Source organism: Saccostrea echinata, unplaced genomic scaffold, assembly GCF_033153115.1.
Source record: "Saccostrea echinata isolate AGI-Se365-2 ecotype Australia unplaced genomic scaffold, CSIRO_AGI_Sech_v1 ptg000003l, whole genome shotgun sequence".
NCBI lineage: Eukaryota > Metazoa > Mollusca > Bivalvia > Ostreida > Ostreidae > Saccostrea > Saccostrea echinata.
In genome coordinates, this window is record NW_026889752.1 from 8,939,823 (window position 1) to 8,960,285 (window position 20,463).

Consider the following 20,463-nt stretch of genomic DNA (forward strand, 5'->3'; position numbering starts at 1 on the left):
AAGTAAAACCCCTTAAAGCCAACAGACCATGAATCCTGCGTGATAAAATTTAATTTTGATTTCTTATTTAACAATAAACGTGGGAAATAATTACTTATCAGATGTTATATATATTGATATAATACAAATAATAAGCAATCTAGTACATGTATCATTGATGTTAGTGAGTCTTTCATAGAATATTTGAAAGAATTATGAATTCAATGGAAGTGAAGGGCAAAGCAAACACACGTATCTCAATGAATATGATACTGACATCACTATACGCAAATTCATTTGATGCGCTCGGCAGTTCAATTATTGATAGCATTTATTGAATTACATTCAACATTTATTACAGGCACCAATTGAATTACTTACTGAATTGAAAATTTTTGAATAACCAATTAATATATTGATTATTCAAGTATATGCATGTAAATAATTAAACTATACGATTTTATATAAATTTTGAATAGCATAGAAATTAATATCCTTTGATTCAATGATGTTTCTTTATTGTTACTTTCTAAAATCACCGTAATTTTAAATGGTATATTTTACATCATGATCATAGACCCATAAACTTGCAATAGCAATCTGAACTGCAAATGAGAAGACAAAAATATTGAAGATATATATTTTTTACTGTTCGTCAGTCTTTATAATAGTACTAAAGAAATATACTGGATTGAAAGCAGATTCCCGATATTTTGCTGGAGACAATTACGAGGCCAATGAGCGAATCGCCCATCCTTACTTATCATATATACATGTGTAAACTTTTGATGCAAACACTTGTGAACATCTCAGATTTACTCAGTTGATTCGATACGCAAGAGCATGCTCTACGTATGTACAAATTCTAAAACGAGGTAAATTATTGACAAACAAGTTGATGAAACAAGAATATCAGCTGTCTCGTTTAAAGTCATCATTTCGTAAGTTCTATGGTCGATACAATGACCTTGTCAGCAAATACAATTTATCATTGAGTCAAATGCTGACTGACGTTTTTCACACTAATTGCTAGGCCATTATTTACACACTGAATTGTCGACGGATTTTTCCGTTATTTCCCGATCATGACAAGGAGCACACGGCGGGTGATCGGTCGGCAGGGGATGCTCACTCCTCCATGGTACCTGATCCCACCTCTGATGTTTGGAGGTCCGTGTTTGCTCTGCTCCTGTTTTGTATTGATTAATGGACGTTTGAGCTTGAATACTGTTCGTTATCTCCATATATTTCATTTTAACCACCGAACATGTATCTCTGCTGGTGGACAGTCTGTCCCAGAGGATACTTGTCGTTCGGTACCTATTCATTCATGAGTATACAGAATAACGAAATGATACTGGCAGACGCGTCGCCCAGTATAAAAAGGCGTCACTCTTTTGAGTCTATAAGGGACACAGACTCAAGGAGTTCATTCGGTGCCCCTCGGATAATCCTGAGGGATATTAAACATATGTCATATGTACAGTCTTCAGATTCCCATTTTTGGTATAAAACCAACAGTTCATACAAAAAATTGAAAGAATGTAAAGTTTCTATTAGAGATATATTCGAAGACTCCTTTTCCGATCCCATGTCTTCTATTTCAAAATGTTCTGCGAAAAACTGTAAAACCTGTGATATTTTGATAACTAACACTTCTTTCACCAGTAATCTTACTGGACAGAGCTTCTGTACCAAAACCTGGGAAAATCTAAACTGCAAATCTTCTAATGTTGTCTACGGAATAGAATGTAATCTTTGTGGACTTGTTTATGTTGGTGAAACCAAGGGATCACTTAATAAAAGAACATCAGGTCATAGATTTCAGATAAATAATTGGGGTCAGCAACTTTTATACAAACATGTTAATTTACCTGATCATTCTATTTTGTCAATGAAAGTTAGAATTCTGGAAAAGATTTACCACCACACAAACAGTCCATCACTGAGTACACCTTTCCGTAGACAACGAGAAGAATTTTGGATAAGAAAGCTAAGGACAGCCTTTCCCTATGGATGTAATGACAATGTCGATAGTGTTGGAAATCTTTCCAGTCCACAGTGTAACAATGTAAATGTGATGGGACTTTTTAACCATACGCAGAGACGTAAGCGTAGTCATGGGCATCGGTCTTACAATAAACCTTTAATACACGATGTCTCTTTTGATTCATTACTACCTTACGTAAATCAACAGTTAGGTCTACATCATATTCGCACCAAACTTTACTCTGTCCCTTTGAAACTTTTAAATAGTCTTCTTGAAAAGGTCAAGGAAAGTCCATTTTTTGATTCCTCGACACCAGAATATAGGCTCGGATCTGTAATTATGGATATTGCCAATCATAGGCTTTTTAAACCCCCGCGTTTTACTGAAGAAAATGCAGCTAAAACAATCCGTTTTTTCCTTAAACTTCAATATGCCAACAAAGGAATTGACGCGGTTAATATAAGTAATATTCTTAATCACAAAAGGGTCCAGTCTTGTATTCCACCATATTTCAAGTTAAAGACTACACCTTGTATTTCCTACAAATATACATCGACTATTGCCTCCAAACTTTTTAATTACAAGAAAACTTTATAGGGCCTGGATATCGAATATCTGAAGCATAATCCTCCATCGTGTTCATGTTCTTCTTCGCTCTTTAACTACAGTCCTGCTGGACACGTTATTACTGGTGACGTAAATATAGTTAATAATGAGAACTTTAGATCACTAATTTTAAAAGGTCCTAAATTTAGGGAACCCCGATCCTTCAACTGGCGTCGGAATTTCATAAATATTATGGATTCTGTAGAGGACTACGCCAGGCGATGGACCAGACATGAAAAAGAAGACCTTGACACTTTGTCAGAATGGATTAAATGTATCAGATGTATGTTAAAATCGCGCATTAAAAGATTGAGAGGCAATATGAAAACCATCTATCCTTCTGTATTCAATAATCCAGAAGTGAAAAAAGAATAAGATAGATTACATGATCAGTACGTACTGGTCCCTGCTGACAAAGCAGGTAACAACATTGTCTTTGTTTGTAAGGCTCATTATATTAAATGTATTTTAGAGGAACTTGGATTTAATTCTACAAGTGGTAATCCAACTTATATTCATAGTTCCCTTTCTAAGGAAGAAATTCTTCAAAATCATATGTCAGTTTTGAATATTTTTAATATTCCAAACAACCAAAATGAATTTGAATTACCATATTTATATTGGATTCCGAAACTTCATAAAAATCCTTACAAACAAAGATACATAGCGGGTTCCAGTAAATGTTCAACCAAGCCTCTATCTTTACTCCTCACTAAGATATTAACAGTGGTGAAGGAGAAACTTCAAGAGTACTGTGCAACAATATATTCGAGAAGTGGTGTAAATCAGATGTGGATACTTAAAAATTCCAAGGAACTTTTGGAAAATTTGAAATCACAAGATTTTACCAAAATCAACAGCTTAAAAACTTACGACTTTTCAACTTTGTACACAACCATTCCACACGATAAATGAAAGTCCAGGCTTTTTGATATCATTGACAGCTGCTTTTTCAATAAAAATGGAACTCGTAAATATACTTACCTTGTCATTGGTCATTTGCAAAATTATTTTGTTAAAAACATTCTGATTGTTCACACAAGTCCTCTGAAGTTGACATTAAAAAGATGCTTGAGTTTCTGATTGACAATATCTATGTGGTTTTTGGAGACCAGGTCTTCCAACAATCTTTTGGAATTCCCATGGGTACCAATTGCGCCCCGTTATTAGCAGACCTTTTTTGTATTCATATGAAGCAGAATTTGTCCAAAATCTTGTACGCGAAAAGAAGAAAACACTTTCTGTGGCCTTCAACTCGACATTTAGATATATCGACGACGTATTGTCAATTAACAATGGCTATTTCCATTCTTATGTCGATACGATATATCCTTGTGAACTTGAGATAAAAGATACCACAGAGTCTGACACATCTGTTTCATATTTGGATATTTTACTTGAAAAAGACGTTAATGGTAATCTAACAACCAAGCTTTATGATAAACGTGATGGCTTTAACTTTTCAATCGTCAACTTCCCTTACTTATGCAGCAATATACCTTCATCACCTGCATACGGGGTATATATCTCTCAGCTGATTCGATATCGATACGCAAGAGCATGCTCTACGTATGTACAATTTCTAAAACGAGGTAAATTATTGACAAATAAGTTGATGAAACAAGAATATCAGCTGTCTCGTTTAAAGTCATCATTTCGTAAGTTCTATGGTCGATACAATGACCTTGTCAGCAAATACAATTTATCATTGAGTCAAATGCTGACTGACGTTTTTCACACTAATTGCTAGGCCATTATTTACACACTGAATTGTCGACGGATTTTTCCGTTATTTCCCGATCATGACAAGGAGCACACGGCGGGTGTGACCGGTCGGCAGGGGATGCTTACTCCTCCATGGTACCTGATCCCACCTCTGATGTTTGGAGGTCCGTGTTTGCTCTGCTCCTGTTTTGTATTGATTAATGGACGTTTGAGCTTGAATACTGTTCGTTATCTCCATATATTTCATTTATACTATTTTTCAAATGTCATAGGTATAACACCATAATAAACGATTGTTCGATTATAACAGATTACAGTATATTAAGTTTTTCAGACTAAAGTGTAAATTTTACACTTTAATGTGTAAAATTTACAGTTAAGAGTGTAAAATTTACGGATTAATGTGTTAAATTTACAGATTAAAGTATAAAATTTACAGATTAAAGTGTAGAAATTAAAAAATAAAGAGTGTCAAAATGGCACTAATACGCTTCCGTATAATAGAATGTTTTAATAGAATATTTTAACTGTGTATTTTTGATCATCAATGAGTATAAAATACTCTTTTTTAAGGAAAACCAAAGAAATATCGAAGGCTTGGAACCCGAAGGTTGCTTGAATATCCATAACCAGGGTGAAAACTGTTGTCTTACATTCAACAAAATAAATGCCATATTACAAGGAGATAAGCCAATAAATATGTGCTCAAACTTAATTTTACCCCCCCCCCCCCCAAAAAAAAAAAAGATTAAAAAAAAAATTAAAATTAAAAAAAAAAAAAAAATCCACGTTCAAAACAGACTTGTCGCTTCCATTGTTGTGACTGTGTTGAATGATTTGATTCGACCTCGATTTATTAGTTTATCAATCAAACAAAACATACATCTAAATGAATTCAATCAAATTTCATAAGGTAGGTGCAGAAGTTTACCTTGAAAACAGAAAAGAATTAAAAAGTAGCAGATACTTATATCATCTTTAAAAGGGATTTCCCTGATTATGAGATTTCAAAATAATTACAACTGTTTTTCTTTATTCTAGAGAATAGTGCAACATTTTATTATTTCAATGTTCAAAGTGTGCCATTATTTTTCTCTCTAATGTTCTGCTTATAGAAACAAAAGAATACAATTTTTAATTATAATAATTTTTTTTTTATGATTTTTCAATCATAATTAATCAAAGTGAACGAAGTATATGAGATATGCTATGATTTTAGCTCAAGTTCACTAGCTCTTAGAAGCATTTTCTGTGCACAATGGAAGGACCGCATTCATCATATTCTTGCTTGCTGATCCACTTCTGCTGGAAGGTAGAAAGTGAAGCTAGGATAGAACCACCAATCCAGACGGAGTATTTCCTCTCAGTTGGAGCGATTATCTTGATCTTCATTGTGGAAGGAGCCAAAGCGGTGATTTCCTTTTGCATACGGTCAGCAATACCTGGGTACATGGTTGAACCGCCAGACAGTACTGTATTTGCGTACAAGTCCTTACGAATATCAACGTTGCATTTCATGATACTGCTATATGCTGCTTCATGTATACCAGAAGATTCCATTCCAAGGAAAGAAGGTTGGAACACGACTTCTGGACATCGAAATCTCTCGTTACCAATTGTGATGACCTGACCATCAGGAAGTTCGTACCTCTTCTCGAGGGATGATGAGGTCGCAGCTGTTGCCATTTCTTGTTCAAAGTCCAGAGCAACGTAACACAATTTCTCTTTAATGTCTCTTACGATTTCTCTTTCATCTGTGGTTGTAAAATAGTAACCGCGTTCTTTGAGGATTTTCATAAGGTAATTAGTCAGATCTCGTCCAGCAAGATCCAATCTCATGATGGCGTGTGGAAAGGCGTAGCCCTCATAAATTGGTACTGTGTGGGTGACGCCATCTCCAGAGTCGAGTACAATTCCAGTTGTACGACCAGAAGCATACAAAGAGAGAACAGTCTGAAGAGCTATGTACATGGCTGGAAAATTAAAAGTTTCGAACATAATCTGTGTCATCTTTTCTCTGTTGGCTTTGGGGTTGAGTGGTGCCTCGGTTAAAAAGACAGGATGCTCTTCTGGAGCCACACGGAGTTCATTATAGAAGGTATGATGCCAGATCTTCTCCATGTCGTCCCAATTGGTGACAACGCCGAGTTCAATGGGGTAATTAAGAGTGAGAATACCCCTCTTGCGTTGGGCCTCGTCCCCGACATAGCTATGCAGATAATTATCAACCATAACACCCTGAAAATTCCAAATTAAAAACTATTGTAAATTATCAATTCTTGGATCCATTTGTCGACAACATGTGTTTGATATTTGCTTCTTCTTAAGACGAAATGATCTATAATCTAAAAAAAAAGAAAACAAACAATTTACAAGCAAATAATCAATTATTATTAATTACTAACTAATAAACTATTCACTAACTATTAATTATAATTTGCTTCTTCTTAAGACGAAATAATCTATAATCTAAAAAAAAAAAATTGCAATTTACAAGCAAATAATCAATTATTATTAATTATTAACTAATTAACTAATTATTAACTATTAATTATAATTAATAGTTTTGTGCATACAACGTCATGTTTTTGTTCTTTATGATGTCAGAGTATTGATTTTTTTTTTTTACACACGAGTACTTTAGATTATAAAGTTTTTAAGGATATAATATTTGTAACGTCATATTTCCGTATAGCCTGGTAATACAAGGGTCGTTCAATAAATAATGCAACAAAAAACATATCATAGTAAATGTAGATCTGTCTAATTTTATTTTTTCACATTTGAAACGTTCAATTAAAGTGCTTCTAATCACAGAAAACCCCATGATTTTTCCTATTGTCCTCGCAAAGAATGGTCACTACACTGAGCCGAAAATTGTTAAAAATGATCTCAGCCAAGAAGATGAAAATGAGAGAGTATGTGAAAACTGTGCCTCTTTACATAAATCGCCAAAGAACTCATATCAATGACATGTTTTTATATGTGGAAAGAATAGTCTTTAATGCTGTATAGTTTTCATTTTGAATCAAAAATTCAAAATTAAAAAAGGAGAGTTAAAATATAACAGTCAAATTGGTCGATTAAAATTTGTAAGGACACCAAAAATTATCGATGCTTTGTGCAACATGATATCTGAAAATGTCAGAATAACATCGAAAGACATTGCCAAGACACTAAGCATTTCATCATCACAACATTTTATAGAATATTGACAACGGAAATGAATATAATAATATTTCTAATATTTCTTAAAATTGCCTAAGAGAAAACACGCATTAAATGTACCAACGGTCTATTTAAAAACAAATATTTTAACGAAATAGAAGATTTGCTAAATTTGCATGATGGATGACGAAACATTGGTGCACTTTGTATAGCCAGAAAGGAAGATCAATAATAAAATGTGGAATCAAAGAAAAAAGGCCATCGTCCTTGTTATTGTAAAGAGAAGCAAGGGCTCCAAGCATGTTTGATTAATTTTCATTTTTTTAAGAGGTCCAGTAAAACATGTACATGCACCCAAGGGAAGGACCATCAATGGGTATTTTAATGTTCAAATTGCACTGAGGAAAGGTAAACAAATTTCCTGCAAAGGAAGTCCAAATACCGCCCCAACGGTAATTTTCTTCCACCTGGCAATGGTGCTGCAAAAAAAGCACAGAGAAATAAATGAGATTCTGAAGAAAAGAAATTTTGAAGAGCTTTGCCATCCCCTATATTCGCTAGATCTAAGCCATTGTGAGATCTTCTTATCCCAAAAACACATGAAAACATTCAAAAGAAGATTGTACAATATTAGATATGTCATGGGAAGTGATATTCATCAGTGTCTCTGGGGCATCCCTTTAGATGAGTATGCTGAGGTTTTCTGGTCATAGGTACAAAGACTTAAGACATGTGTAAAGGGTAATAGGGAACGCTTTGAGGGATTGAAAAATGTTTAGAATATGTATTATGTACTTCTCTTACTTTTAGATGACCTATTGCATTATTTATTGAACGACCCTCGTAAAGAAAACATTGCTGTCAATGCTATTTGTGAATGTCAAGAAATTGCCGTGTGCCAACCATTGATAGTGAACACCCTTTCAATGTTGTTTATAAATGCAAATGGCATAGGACCTTTATTTTATTTAGCCAAAACGACAAAAATATCATTTCCCAGCATTATGCAAAAAATGAATAATTTTGGTCAGGTAGTTTATGAAATATCTACAAAATTCGCGTTTTTCTGGGACAACCCTCGTAATTTACGTCAAATTCGACGCCATGTTAAACTTTTGATTTACTTCGCAAGAGTTATCTACTCAAATGTGTTGTGTGTCTTTAAACTGATAGAGTTAACATTTTATTACACAGTAGTTGAAAAAAGCAACATTAAGAAGAATGTGTATAAAATGGGTCCATAATTTCCTCCAATCTAATTCATGCAAATGACTTGAACAATAAATGATCGGTACTTGTACATCCTTGAATTTTTAGTACATATTAAATTGCTTAGGGTGCATTCGTACAATTCGAATAATTATTATTGTGGATGATATTTGCATTGGTTTTATTGCATTTATTTTATTTCGGGCTGTATTTTTCTCTACATTAGGACACATCCTAATTCTTGTACTTAAATATTTCTCGTATTTTGGCCTGAATTTAATCGAATAAATGTAAAAGTATTTAGTTGTTATAAATTTGAAGACCTAGTATAAATGCAAGACAATGTTATCCGAGTAATTTAAGAAATTGCCATCATGTCTGAAAATTATAGCGAGTGAATAAGAAAAAAAATTTCATTCCTATCAAAATTTTCTTTACCTGGTGTCTTGGGCGTTCCCTAATGAAGGGAAACACAGTTCTAGGGGCATTGTCCCCGGCGAATCCAGCTTTGCACATTCCAGATCCATTGTCAATAACTAAAGCCGTTGCGTCTTTGTTGTCCATTTTGGATTTTCTTAAGTGTGCATTGCTTATAAAGGAAGGTAAGGCGTTCTTAGAAAAATGCAGTCCAATAAAGTAAAGTACAAAATATTGCCTTATATGGAAAAAGCATCATTGTTAATATCTTGAAATTATTTAATCATTCACAAAAGAAATCTGTAAGTGAGGTACGAAGTGCCCATCTCGAATGCAGTTAGGTAAGGATGTATTAACTTACCTGTTTAAAAGACATGACACATTAATCTCACACCATGCATTGGCTTGAAAGGACTCAAATGTATAACAGCAAATTTAAAAAAAAAAAATCATTGTTCTATCACATCCCAAAACTAAGTCAAAATTAGGATAATCCTTTATCCCCTTATGTTTATATCTCTATTTCTTTGTTCAAAAGAAGTTTTAAAAAATGAACAGATTTTTACGAAATTTTATATGGAAAGTATTATAGCGCATCAAAATGATTCAACAAAAGAAGATTCACACCTGCACTTAATTGGGACATTATGAAAAGAAAAGCAAAAATGGACCAGCTTAAAAGAATTTCTGAAATTTATCCAGTGCGAGTTTAAGATTCCTGTCATTGAAACAGACTAGAAACACACTTACTGAAGCAAGATCTATATACTTTGCAATTGGTTTTCTTTTATATTATCCCAGCATATCTAAATATGTTTCTGTACAATTGATAAAAAAAAAACCTAATTTCTTTTCCACATTCGACTATCATTAAGGAGGGATTCTTCTCATATCTAAAAATTACTGAAATTTTATAGATTCAAGAAGACATTATCACTAAGTGATGACATCAAGTAGATTAAAATTGACTGTTTTATTTTTGAAGGAAGGATATGTCAAGGTCATTATCTCTTTCTTTGGCATTAAGAATAAAAATTACTGTTGTCAATCATGCGATGCATACTTCTACTTCAAAAAAATTAATGTTTTTCTTTTTGCATAAAAAGATATTACCGTAAAGGGTTTATCAGACGATACTACCAAAGTACCAAATTGACATAATTTATTTAAAATAGATACTGGCTGAACAGAATTTCCTACATTTCAAACTCAGTTTACCATTTCTATTTAAAGTTGTACAATAACGATGAGGAAAGAAAAATTTAACTTTTAGATTCCTTACATCTGAAAAAAAAAAAAAAAACATGTATATAAGATATATAAACACATATGCTTTGAATATTTCATCTAGTCAGAAACCAAACAAGAATCCCTCCTTAAAGGACAATGACCATTCAAGAGCTATTCTCTGTAACCACTTAAACTTTTTTGACACCCATGGTTACAGATTTTTATGAACTTTGCCTTTTATTACAACTTGGGACCAGAAACATATATCAAATGGAATTAAGTAACTCTATTTCTTAGTTGCCATGGTAACAGCCGGAAAAGTCTGAAAATTAAGCCTCAATCTTGATAGGATGAGAGTCTATTTAAAGCATGTATTAATAACCCTGGCCGGAAAAATAATTTTTATTGAGCCTTCATAACATGCATAAAGACTATGAAAATCAAACAAACTACTCTCACAAAAGCATTTCACCTTGTTGTCACTAATGCTATAAAGAAATTATTTAAAATATATCTCTGAGTAAGAGGTAACCAAAGGAAAACTTGGAATACATTTAATTTAAAATGATAAAAACAGTAAATACATTGATGATAGGTTTTGATTGATCAAACTCAATCAATAACACAAGGAAAATGATAATATTGACCTTCTGTAAAAAGGTATTGGCAATGTTATTCTAAATTAGAACTCTTACACCACCGTGACGGTGTAGCCACACAAAATTTGTTGCAAAGCTTTGGTTAACGCTCATATCTTAAAAAAAGGCATGAAAATTCAAGACTTGCAAATATACATCGTTTTGACCTTGTAACAAGAAAAATTGTGCCAGTCTTATATAAACAAGGTTTATGAATTCTACCTCTGTGTACGGACATGCAAGAAGGAACATTTGACATTAATTTTTCTTTGTTATTGTTTGAATACGTACATATCAGACAAGAGAAAACCCCAATACTGCTGATATTTCTGAAGTTTTGTGTGAGGTCACTCTCAATCTCGTTCTTAACAATCCGGATCAAGTTTTCGTCGATGATCTTCTTTTGTCCCCTCCCGAATAACCATTTACTAAGGTCCTTAACCGTCTAAAATTATCTTATGCTATTTGTAGACATATTTCGGGAATATCGCTGGTTTCACTTCAGGATTCTTCAACAAGCATATCTGGGTCAATGTTGGTGTTTTTCTCGAGCTTACACACAATTTGAGAAAAGTTCGCTGCTCTGTCAGATCATGAGACGTGCAGTTGTTTTCATAGGGATCGCATCTGAGAGGAATCCCAATATTTCTGTTATTACTTGCTTACGTCAGAAATAATTTTTGAACGGCCCAGGTATTTTGTGTAAGTGTGAACAATGGAATCGTTGAGCAGTTAATAAGAGGCATGTGCTTTTTAAATTAGCTGCAAGGCGATACAGTGCTGAAATGAAAAAAAAAAAAATGCCGCAAATGATTTCGAATACCTTAAAACCAGATATCTCCATACTTTGGTAGAAACATGGTCTTGTTAAAAACATTCCTACTTAACGTCAACCTATTATTAACATTATAATGCATCGCATACCTTGGTTCGGTGTGGTTAGGTAATTTGAGTATGATGCTATTTGAATTGACTTTTGTCACATGTGTTTGTGTTTAAACAAAACAAAAAAAAAAGGCTGTATATCATCATATTGCTGTTAAAAAGCACCCGGTCTATAACTCTCTCTTTCTCTCTCTCTCGCTACGTGCTTTCAAACAAAAAATGCCATGGTAGTTCTTATGCATAAAACTTATTGTGTTAATAAAAGAGATAAAGAAAAGAAAACTTTGATATGAATGATATAAACTTGTTGTAATTTTCTCAAGAAGAGATAAAAGCTAATAATCGTATGTGTTATTTTCGCAACAGCAAAAAGATTTGAAGTAATCTATGCCAAAACGGAGGGACTTGTAAAGATCATCATGGAAAATATGTTTGTCATTGTATTGGCAACGCAACAGGTAAAAAAACAAAAACAAAAAAACTGCTACATATAAAAATTTTTAATATGATTTATATTTGATTGAAAGAAAATTAATAGCGAGTAAATTTTCAAGCACGTTCTTATGTGCAATATTAAAAAAATACAGTATGGAAATATTTTTTAAATTATTAACATGCCCTTTCTGAAAATTAGTTTTTTCCTTTAAAACATTGAGAAAGATTTGGTATGGTCATATTAATGCTTTTAAGTTTTCAATTTCTTTAATGATAATTGATTGGAACTCTTGATGGGTAACATTCACAGCCTGATCATGATAAACCAAATGTCTATCACTGTTTACACCACAGACATAAAACATTAAATTCTACAATACAATATTAAGCTAGCAAATAATTTCTTCTTTCATCCCCCCCCCCCTTCCAACGAGCTTTGAAATGGACTGTACATAAACAAATAAATAATTTTTCATAATTCCTATATTTTAAAAATAAACCTTGATTTAAGTCCATATTTGGAAGAATATTCCTAAGGATTCGAATATGGGAAAAAATCAGTCCCAAACAAGAGCTTGAGCAAATGTACGACGGTTGTCCCAGAAAAATGCGAACCTTTTCAATATCTCATATACTACCTGACAAAAAATATTTATTTCTGGCACATTATTGGGAAATGATATTTTCGTCATTTTTACCAAATACCATAAGGCTGTAATGTCATTTGCATTCAGAAACAACATATCAATGGTGTTAATTCAAAAATTCAAAACAAATTCAAAAACTGGGATTACTTGCTACATGTACATTGTAGTGTATAACTATGGAAACAACAATGCCAGTGGTTAAAGTGATATATTTTTTGCTGCTCTAGGATAAAGCTTACCTTTTAATTTTCATCAAAAAATATATTATTTAATTAAACACCTTGAATATATATATATATATATATATATATATATATATATATATATATATATATATATATATATATATATATATATATATATATATATATATATATATATATATATATATATATATATATATACCAGATTTCTACAATATTTAGGATTGCAGTTTTTCAATGGTGTTCACAATTCTCATTTTTATAAATGTACTCATAAATCTGTAAATAATTTTCGCCACCTTATACGAAAATATTGTGAAACATTGATAAAAAACTATATGACTTAATTTATTAATTGAAGTGATATAAACAAAGGTTTGGTACCTATATCATTTAATATTGTTAATATTGGAAAGTTTGTTGCACGAGGCCTTCAGATCAAAACTTATTTCGACGTTTGATTTAATCAAATGTTTTAAACACATCCGAAAGCTTCGTGATTTCTGCGTTATTTCAGATTTTTTTCCTCATATTTCATTAATCGAAATTACTGGCAACATACAAATAATAGTTTCAAGACATACAACCTTTAAATTCAAAAGGCAAAGTCCTTATGGTTTCTTTCCAATTTTCAATATACTATCAAAAGATGAACTTCATACAATTAAGCGACCTATGATTGGTCACCATAATATCGCCTACAAAATAAGACAATAAAAATAATAAAAAAGATAAAAAAAATTAAAAAAAAAATTACTAAAGAAATAAGTTCATGTATCAGATTAAAGGGTGCCTGATTAGATTCTGGCAATTCTGCAGAATATTTTCTTATTATTTTGGGGGAACTAATTTTTGTACATATCTACGAAGAAACGACAAAATTTGGGACAAATGTTTTCTAAATATACTTTTGTGTATAAGTACACGTAATATAAGTAGCTGAGGTCAGTATAAAGTTAAGATAATACGTGCTTATTTGGTGTTCCGAGAAACCGAGGTTCTCACCTTCGATACAAAGTTCATGTTTCAATATTCGTCCTTCTTTGAAAACATTGTAAACATGTTAAAAAACCATTTGCATGCTTATGTGCAAGAATGTCTTTAAAGATATGTGAAGCGGAAAACATTATATAAAGATATTTTTGGGGCAGGAAATATTATCTGAAAAAAAAAAAAAAAATTGCACGTTTTGAAGAACAGAATCATTTCTTCGTTTCAAATGGTAGTGTTTACTTCAAAAGAATATATTCCCCTGTATCTCTTATGGAAACCGATTGGTGTCTGTCTGGAGTTTATCAGGAGAGTAAGGAGTAGGCATTTACGGATTCAGTATTATAAAGGAAAAAAGGTAACGAACATTGGTCGATCTAAAAAAAAATCTACAAAGAATAAAAATCTGTGAACAGGGTATAATTTAAGGACCCTCCCCCCCCCCCCCCCAGAAAAAAAAATTCCAGAGGTGGGATCAGGTGTCAAAACGAAAGCTTCCTCTATCCACCAGTCACTCTGCCCTGAGCCCTATGTACCAGGTAAACGGAATTTTCCGTGTCAAATTTAGTATGAAACAAAGAATTCATTGATATGAAAGGCGTCAGCATATTTACATGTACGACCCAATGATAGGACATGTATGCATAATAATGACCATAGAATTTACGAAATTCTGATCGTCCGCGTGGTGGAATGGTTAGAGCGTCTGTTCTAGAGTCGCAGAGTAAGGAGTTGATGCTTACGTCGCGGGTTCGAATCCAATGCGGGATTTGGAGACCGGTCCTTCGAATGAGAAGGTATACTAGTAAACCGAGGTCCCCTGTTGCAGTAGGTGTTGGCACGAAAATGATCCGTCACTGCTCAATGGCCCTGAGTGCCGAATAGAGGTTAAAATTTGCAGTTTTCCACTGCAAGTGTTGGCGTCTCCATATGAGTGAAAAATTCTCGACAGGGACGTTAAACAATATAGAAACATAAAAAGAAATTATGACTTAAAACGAGGTTGTTGAAATTCCTGTAACATCACCTTATCTGTCAATAGCTTGCTTCATTAAATAAAATTAACGTACACAGAGCATGTGCTAGAGAATCGAAAAAGTTGGAAGACGTAAACATAATTTGCTAACTATTACTATATAATAAATAAGGACAGTTGACGATGGAAAAACTGAAGTCATTTCGTTTATCATACAATTTAGTCGTTAGTTGCCCCTAATCATCAATCAATTAGTCAGTAAAACATCCAAATATTAAACAGATATGGCAGACTCTGTGGTGTCTTTTATTTTGAGTTTTTTGGGATATATGGAGTCGTCATATGAATGGCCGAAACTAATGTTAATCAATAACATGTCGTCGATACATCTGAATGTCACAGCAAATGTTTTCTTATCCTAATATAGAAGATTTTGAATAAATTCTGCTTCATAGAAATATAAAAAGGATGGTAATAAAGGAGCACAATTAATTTCAACAACTTGCTGTAAGACCTGGTCTCCAAAGACTATATGAATAATGTCAATGAGGAATTCCAGCACTTCTTTTGAATATCAACTTCAGAGTAACATTGTGTAGATTCAGATTCCTTGATTTTTAACAAAGTGATTTTGTTGATGACCAATCTATATTTATTGAAGAAATATTGTCTATGATGTCAAAAGCCTAGGTTTTTTTTTTTAATTTATCGTGAGGAAGTTAACGTTGTCTAAAGTGAGCAAAGGTTGAAAGTTTTGATGTTACTGACTCTTGCAAAAATTGTTGATTTTAAAGGAGTATTCTACTTAAGTATAATAGTGTCGTCCCTTTTTACACCCATGGTTTACCGGTTAAATATAAGCCTAGGGTATTTTGTTTGTTTTCATTGTGTATGACGAAGTATTTCTAATTAAAACGTTGTGTATATATAATGAATAAATAAACATATAAAAAATACAAGCCATTTTTTAACACCTACTGCACTAAAAAATGCCGGAACATTCCCCCCCAATCAGACTACGGTTTCTCTATTACATGAAATGGGCGGAGACATTTAGATTAGATACTATAAAAAAAGAAGATCTTAGTATGATATTTTTCTTTCAAAGACGAATTATATGTTCAAGATTCACAATCAACTACAAGTACAATTTTCTATTTACAAAACTTTGTCAATAAAAGCTATAACAAGATGAACCAAACAAGTCCATGGTGACCGATATAAAACTGAGTACGTTTCAACTGAGAACTAGCACGTATACTGGGGGCATTTAGCAGTAACGATGCAAATCCACGTGGCTTGTTATGATTCTAAACAGGTCATAAAGAGGTTAATCGCATGTAAATGAAGTCAACGAAGAGATTCAACATCACAATACTTTTAATTAGAAAACATAAAGCACAAGGTTGTTCAACAAAGATATTTTCACTGAACATTAACACGTATAATATACACATTATATTTCAAACTCGACTCTGAACAAACCTGTGCTCGGTGTTTACGAAAGCTTTGAAGTGTGTACCTGTCACTGATTTCTTTTGATATTTAAGAAAATCAAAGGACCCTATCTTCAACACGCAGCTTCGTTTGCTACCTATATCTATTGTTTGACATTTTTAGATGATGATTCAAATAATAAAGACATTAGTAAATAATAAAATTTAATTTCTGAAAAATTTAATAAATGTTCGAAATTTGAGGAGTAATCGGGGATCACAGGTAAGCCTTTTTGAGACTTGTTCTTTAAAAGAGTTATTTGGAGTTTTTGAGAATTCACATCCGATTTACAAGACTTTCCAGAATATGTAGCACGCAGTACGTCCGATATTTTTCCATTACAGTAGTTGATATTTTTGTTAAGAGTGAAGACAGGGGCTTGATAGAGCATTTGCTGGACACTGTAATGTATCTTTGTAAGGATTTTCATGAAGTATAAGAATCATGTATATGTATGGATAATCAAACTCACCTTTGTTGACTAGAATATTAAAAATATAAAAGAATGAAATGTGATTTTGAAGAATTTCTTTGTTAGAAAGTGATTTGTGAGTATAATTTGGATTTCTACATGTAAAATTAAAACCAAGCTCTTCTAACATACAGTTAAAATAATGAGGTTACAATGAAAAGACCGTCATGATAGCTCAGACGATAGAGCGCTCGCTCCGTGATTGGAAGGTCGTGTGTTCGAATCATGGCTTCGACTGACCCAAGTCGAAAAAAAAATAAATAGATAGTAACTGTTCCTTCGCCAAGCGCTCGGCATATTGTAGTGAATGTTTGCGAGTCTTTCGGATGAGACCTTAAAAACCGAGACCCCGTGTCACTGTAGGCGTTGGCACAATAAAAAACCCTCACTGATCAACGGCTCTGAGTGCCGAATTAAGATCTGAATTTGAAACCCTTTACCGGTATATGGTACATCTCTATATGAGTAACAAATTCTCGAACGCGTAAAACAACATACAATCAATCAATGAATACAACGAAGACGATATGTTACGAGCCCTGTCTGCTAGAACCATAACACATTGTTCATGTTGTCGTTCTTGTTGTTTGATCACCTCTGATTAAGTAAAAACGAAAGGATAGATGGTGCGCATATTGCCTTTTAATTTTTGAACATGATTCTTTAATATAGGTTTAAAAAAAACTTAATACACTTAATAACTCTGACGAAGTATTCAGGTTTTCCTTCATATTTATCCCAACTTCTGCAATATCATCGACAGAATTCATAATAGAAATGAAGTTCTGTTGCCAATTGAAAGATCCGTGCTCCTGTTATTTAGGACCGTTTTAGATTATTGCTTTCAGTTCTTCATTTTTAACTCACCAGTGGGACTGTTGTTGAAAGAAAAAAGAAGATAAAATGATGAAAGGAGATAAACCAACTCTGTAATGAGATGTATATTTTCATGTAAAATAACAGTTTTGAGTTAAAAGTAAAAAAGAAGACTTTTGTTTAAGTATTCATGCTGTATATTGTTTTCATTAATAATATTTGTTTCTTGTATTTATTATTATGTGTTATATATAATCATGTAGCAATGGTTAATATTATACTTTCATGTAAATTAGTTGAATCTGATTGGTCGAGAAACATTTGCTAAAAAATACTATTACCCTCTGAATGATAAAACCACGCCCTCCTGCGTGACAGAACTTAGCAACAGTTAACATTGCTTGACGACGGGTAATATTCCAAAAAAATAGTGACTGCGCAGAATTTCTGCGCGTACGGTTCACCATACTTTTCGACAGGTATCATTTAAGCGTTTGAAACGAGCGTTGTCATAAAGCGTCTTCAACTAATTAAATCAACATAGATTGGTAAACCAAACGAAAATCGTCTGAATCGAAAATCATAATGTTCGCAAGCGTTGATGAAGACCATATTAAATGTTTAATCGAAGAAAAAGATTCGAAGAGTACACAGAGGACCATAAAAAGGTCGGTAAATTTATTCCGGTCATTCCTGACCCAGAAAAACATCAACCAAGAGTTTGAGAGTTTCTTGAAGGATCAACTAAATGAAAATTTGAGACTTTTTTTCGTGTCGATCAGATCAAAATCCGGGGATAATTTGAAGGTAACTTCCCTTCAGAGTATTAAGTATGGACTTTCCAAATACTTGAAAGAAACTTGCAAGATTGATATCAATGATCCAGAATTTAGCGACTGCAAAAAAGTATTCAAGGCAAAAGTTACGGACATGAAAAAAAAGGGATATGGCTCCATCGTCCACAAACCTCCGATTACTCAAGAGGACCTGAGAAAACTTTACAACTCAGACAGTGTAGTATTTAACATAAATACACCATGTGGCCTGCAGATGAAAGTCTGGTTTGATGTTATGTTTTATATGTGTCGTGGGGGGCGAGAAAATTTAAGATACATGACAAAATCAACATTTGGAGTCAACACAGATTCCTGTGGGCGACAGTTTGTATTCCAAGCTGTTGACGAGGCTGATAAAAATCACAGGTAACACTTATGAACCAATTATATTTATATTTATATACATATATATTACATTTGAAATTTTGCTTTAGAAAATAAATTTATATTTTCTTGAAATATTGTAGTGTTGATGGAACCCCTGATGACACTATTGGTGAGGGTAGAATGTACGCACAGCCAGGAAATGTGATGTGTCCTGTAGCATCTTTCAAGAAATATTTAGATAAACTGCACCTCAAGCTTGATGCTCTATGGCAGCGTCCTTTGGATTCATATCTCGAGTCAAACAGGGTGTGGTATTGTCGTGCAGCTATAGGAAAGAACACTCTGGGAACCATGATGTCAGCGATCTCCAAACTTGGAAATCTTTCCAACATGTACACCAACCATTCCATCAGAGCTACTGCCGTAACAGCTCTTGATGATGCGGGGATAGAAGCACGGCATATTATGAGAGCATCAGGCCATAAAAGTGAAGCTTCAATTAGAAGTTATGCTTGTCGACTCAGTGATCCAAAGAAACGGGAAATGTCAGACTGTTTAAGTGGAGTTCTAGGATCACGAGATGATCAGAAAGAGAATGAAAACGTTGCTTTAGAAGATATAACTATGGAGGAACTCGATGCTATATTTAATGACAGTACATTTTCAGAAGTTCCCACAAACCAGGAGAAATCGGTGGAATCTCCACAGCCACTAAATTTGTTAAACTTAAATTCAGTACCCACCAATGTCAGTTCAATGGGAATTAATGTATACCCATCTCTCAATAACTGTGTGGTTCATTTCAACTTTGTACCCCCAAAGTAAATAGTGAACTTCTTTGAACTGATCCTTAATATTATGTTCCATTCAAACTGTGATATCCATTTGTTCTGAGATATCCATTTGTTCTGAGATATCCATTTGTTCAGTTAATGTTATATGTTATATGATGTTTATTTAATTAAAAACATGGTGTTATGTGATATTTATTTCTTTCAACACAGTGTTCTGTGATATTGATTGAATTCAGTTGACTTATGATTAAAGAAAGACATTTTTAAAAAAGTAAAGTTTTTTCATTTTGATACATATACAGTGAAACATTTTATATATGACATTCAGTATAATGTAATAAATATTGCATGCTAGCTAGGGTAACATTGGAAATTGTCACCTCAAGAAAACCATTGTTGACCGAGGCGACATTGGAAATTGTCACCCCAAGAAAACCATTGTTGACCGAGGCGACGCCTCGGTCAACAATGGTTTTCTTGGGGTGACAATTTCCAATGTTACCCTAGCTAGCATGCAATATTTATATAATGGTGCACTTTTGGTACTATCTACTTCGAGATAGCAGCGTAAGTTCAAGGGACTTGGAGCTTCACTATCACTTACTATGCTGTTCTTTGTCGTT

General features: G+C 33.2%; 2 protein-coding genes across 2 annotated transcripts; one reads left to right on the forward strand and one right to left on the reverse strand.

Annotated features, from left to right (window-relative positions):
- Positions 1–5,534: 5,534 nt before the first annotated feature.
- On the reverse strand, positions 5,535–9,241 carry LOC133178555 (actin-like). Its single transcript, XM_061313262.1, has 2 exons — positions 9,116–9,241; positions 5,535–6,538 (listed from the first exon to the last, which is right to left on the reverse strand). The coding sequence occupies exons 1-2, from the start codon at positions 9,239–9,241 to the stop codon at positions 5,537–5,539; spliced, it is 1,128 nt and encodes a 375-aa protein (XP_061169246.1). The 3' UTR covers positions 5,535–5,536.
- A 9,227-nt stretch (positions 9,242–18,468) lies between these two features.
- On the forward strand, positions 18,469–19,975 carry LOC133178844 (uncharacterized). The gene is made up of 2 exons (XM_061313519.1): positions 18,469–19,085; positions 19,187–19,975. The coding sequence occupies exons 1-2, from the start codon at positions 18,469–18,471 to the stop codon at positions 19,869–19,871; spliced, it is 1,302 nt and encodes a 433-aa protein (XP_061169503.1). The 3' UTR covers positions 19,872–19,975.
- Positions 19,976–20,463: the final 488 nt, after the last annotated feature.

Excerpts from the sequence above, each read along its gene's own strand:
- LOC133178555 (XM_061313262.1), bottom strand. The coding sequence starts at position 9,241 with ATGGACAACAAAGACGCAACGGCTTTAGTTATTGACAATGGATCTGGA. Across the intron at positions 6,539-9,115 it reads GGGAACGCCCAAGACACCAG|GGTGTTATGGTTGATAATTA; the intron begins GTAAAGAAAATT and ends TGGAATTTTCAG.
- LOC133178844 (XM_061313519.1), top strand. The coding sequence starts at position 18,469 with ATGTTCGCAAGCGTTGATGAAGACCATATTAAATGTTTAATCGAAGAA. Across the intron at positions 19,086-19,186 it reads GAGGCTGATAAAAATCACAG|TGTTGATGGAACCCCTGATG; the intron begins GTAACACTTATG and ends GAAATATTGTAG.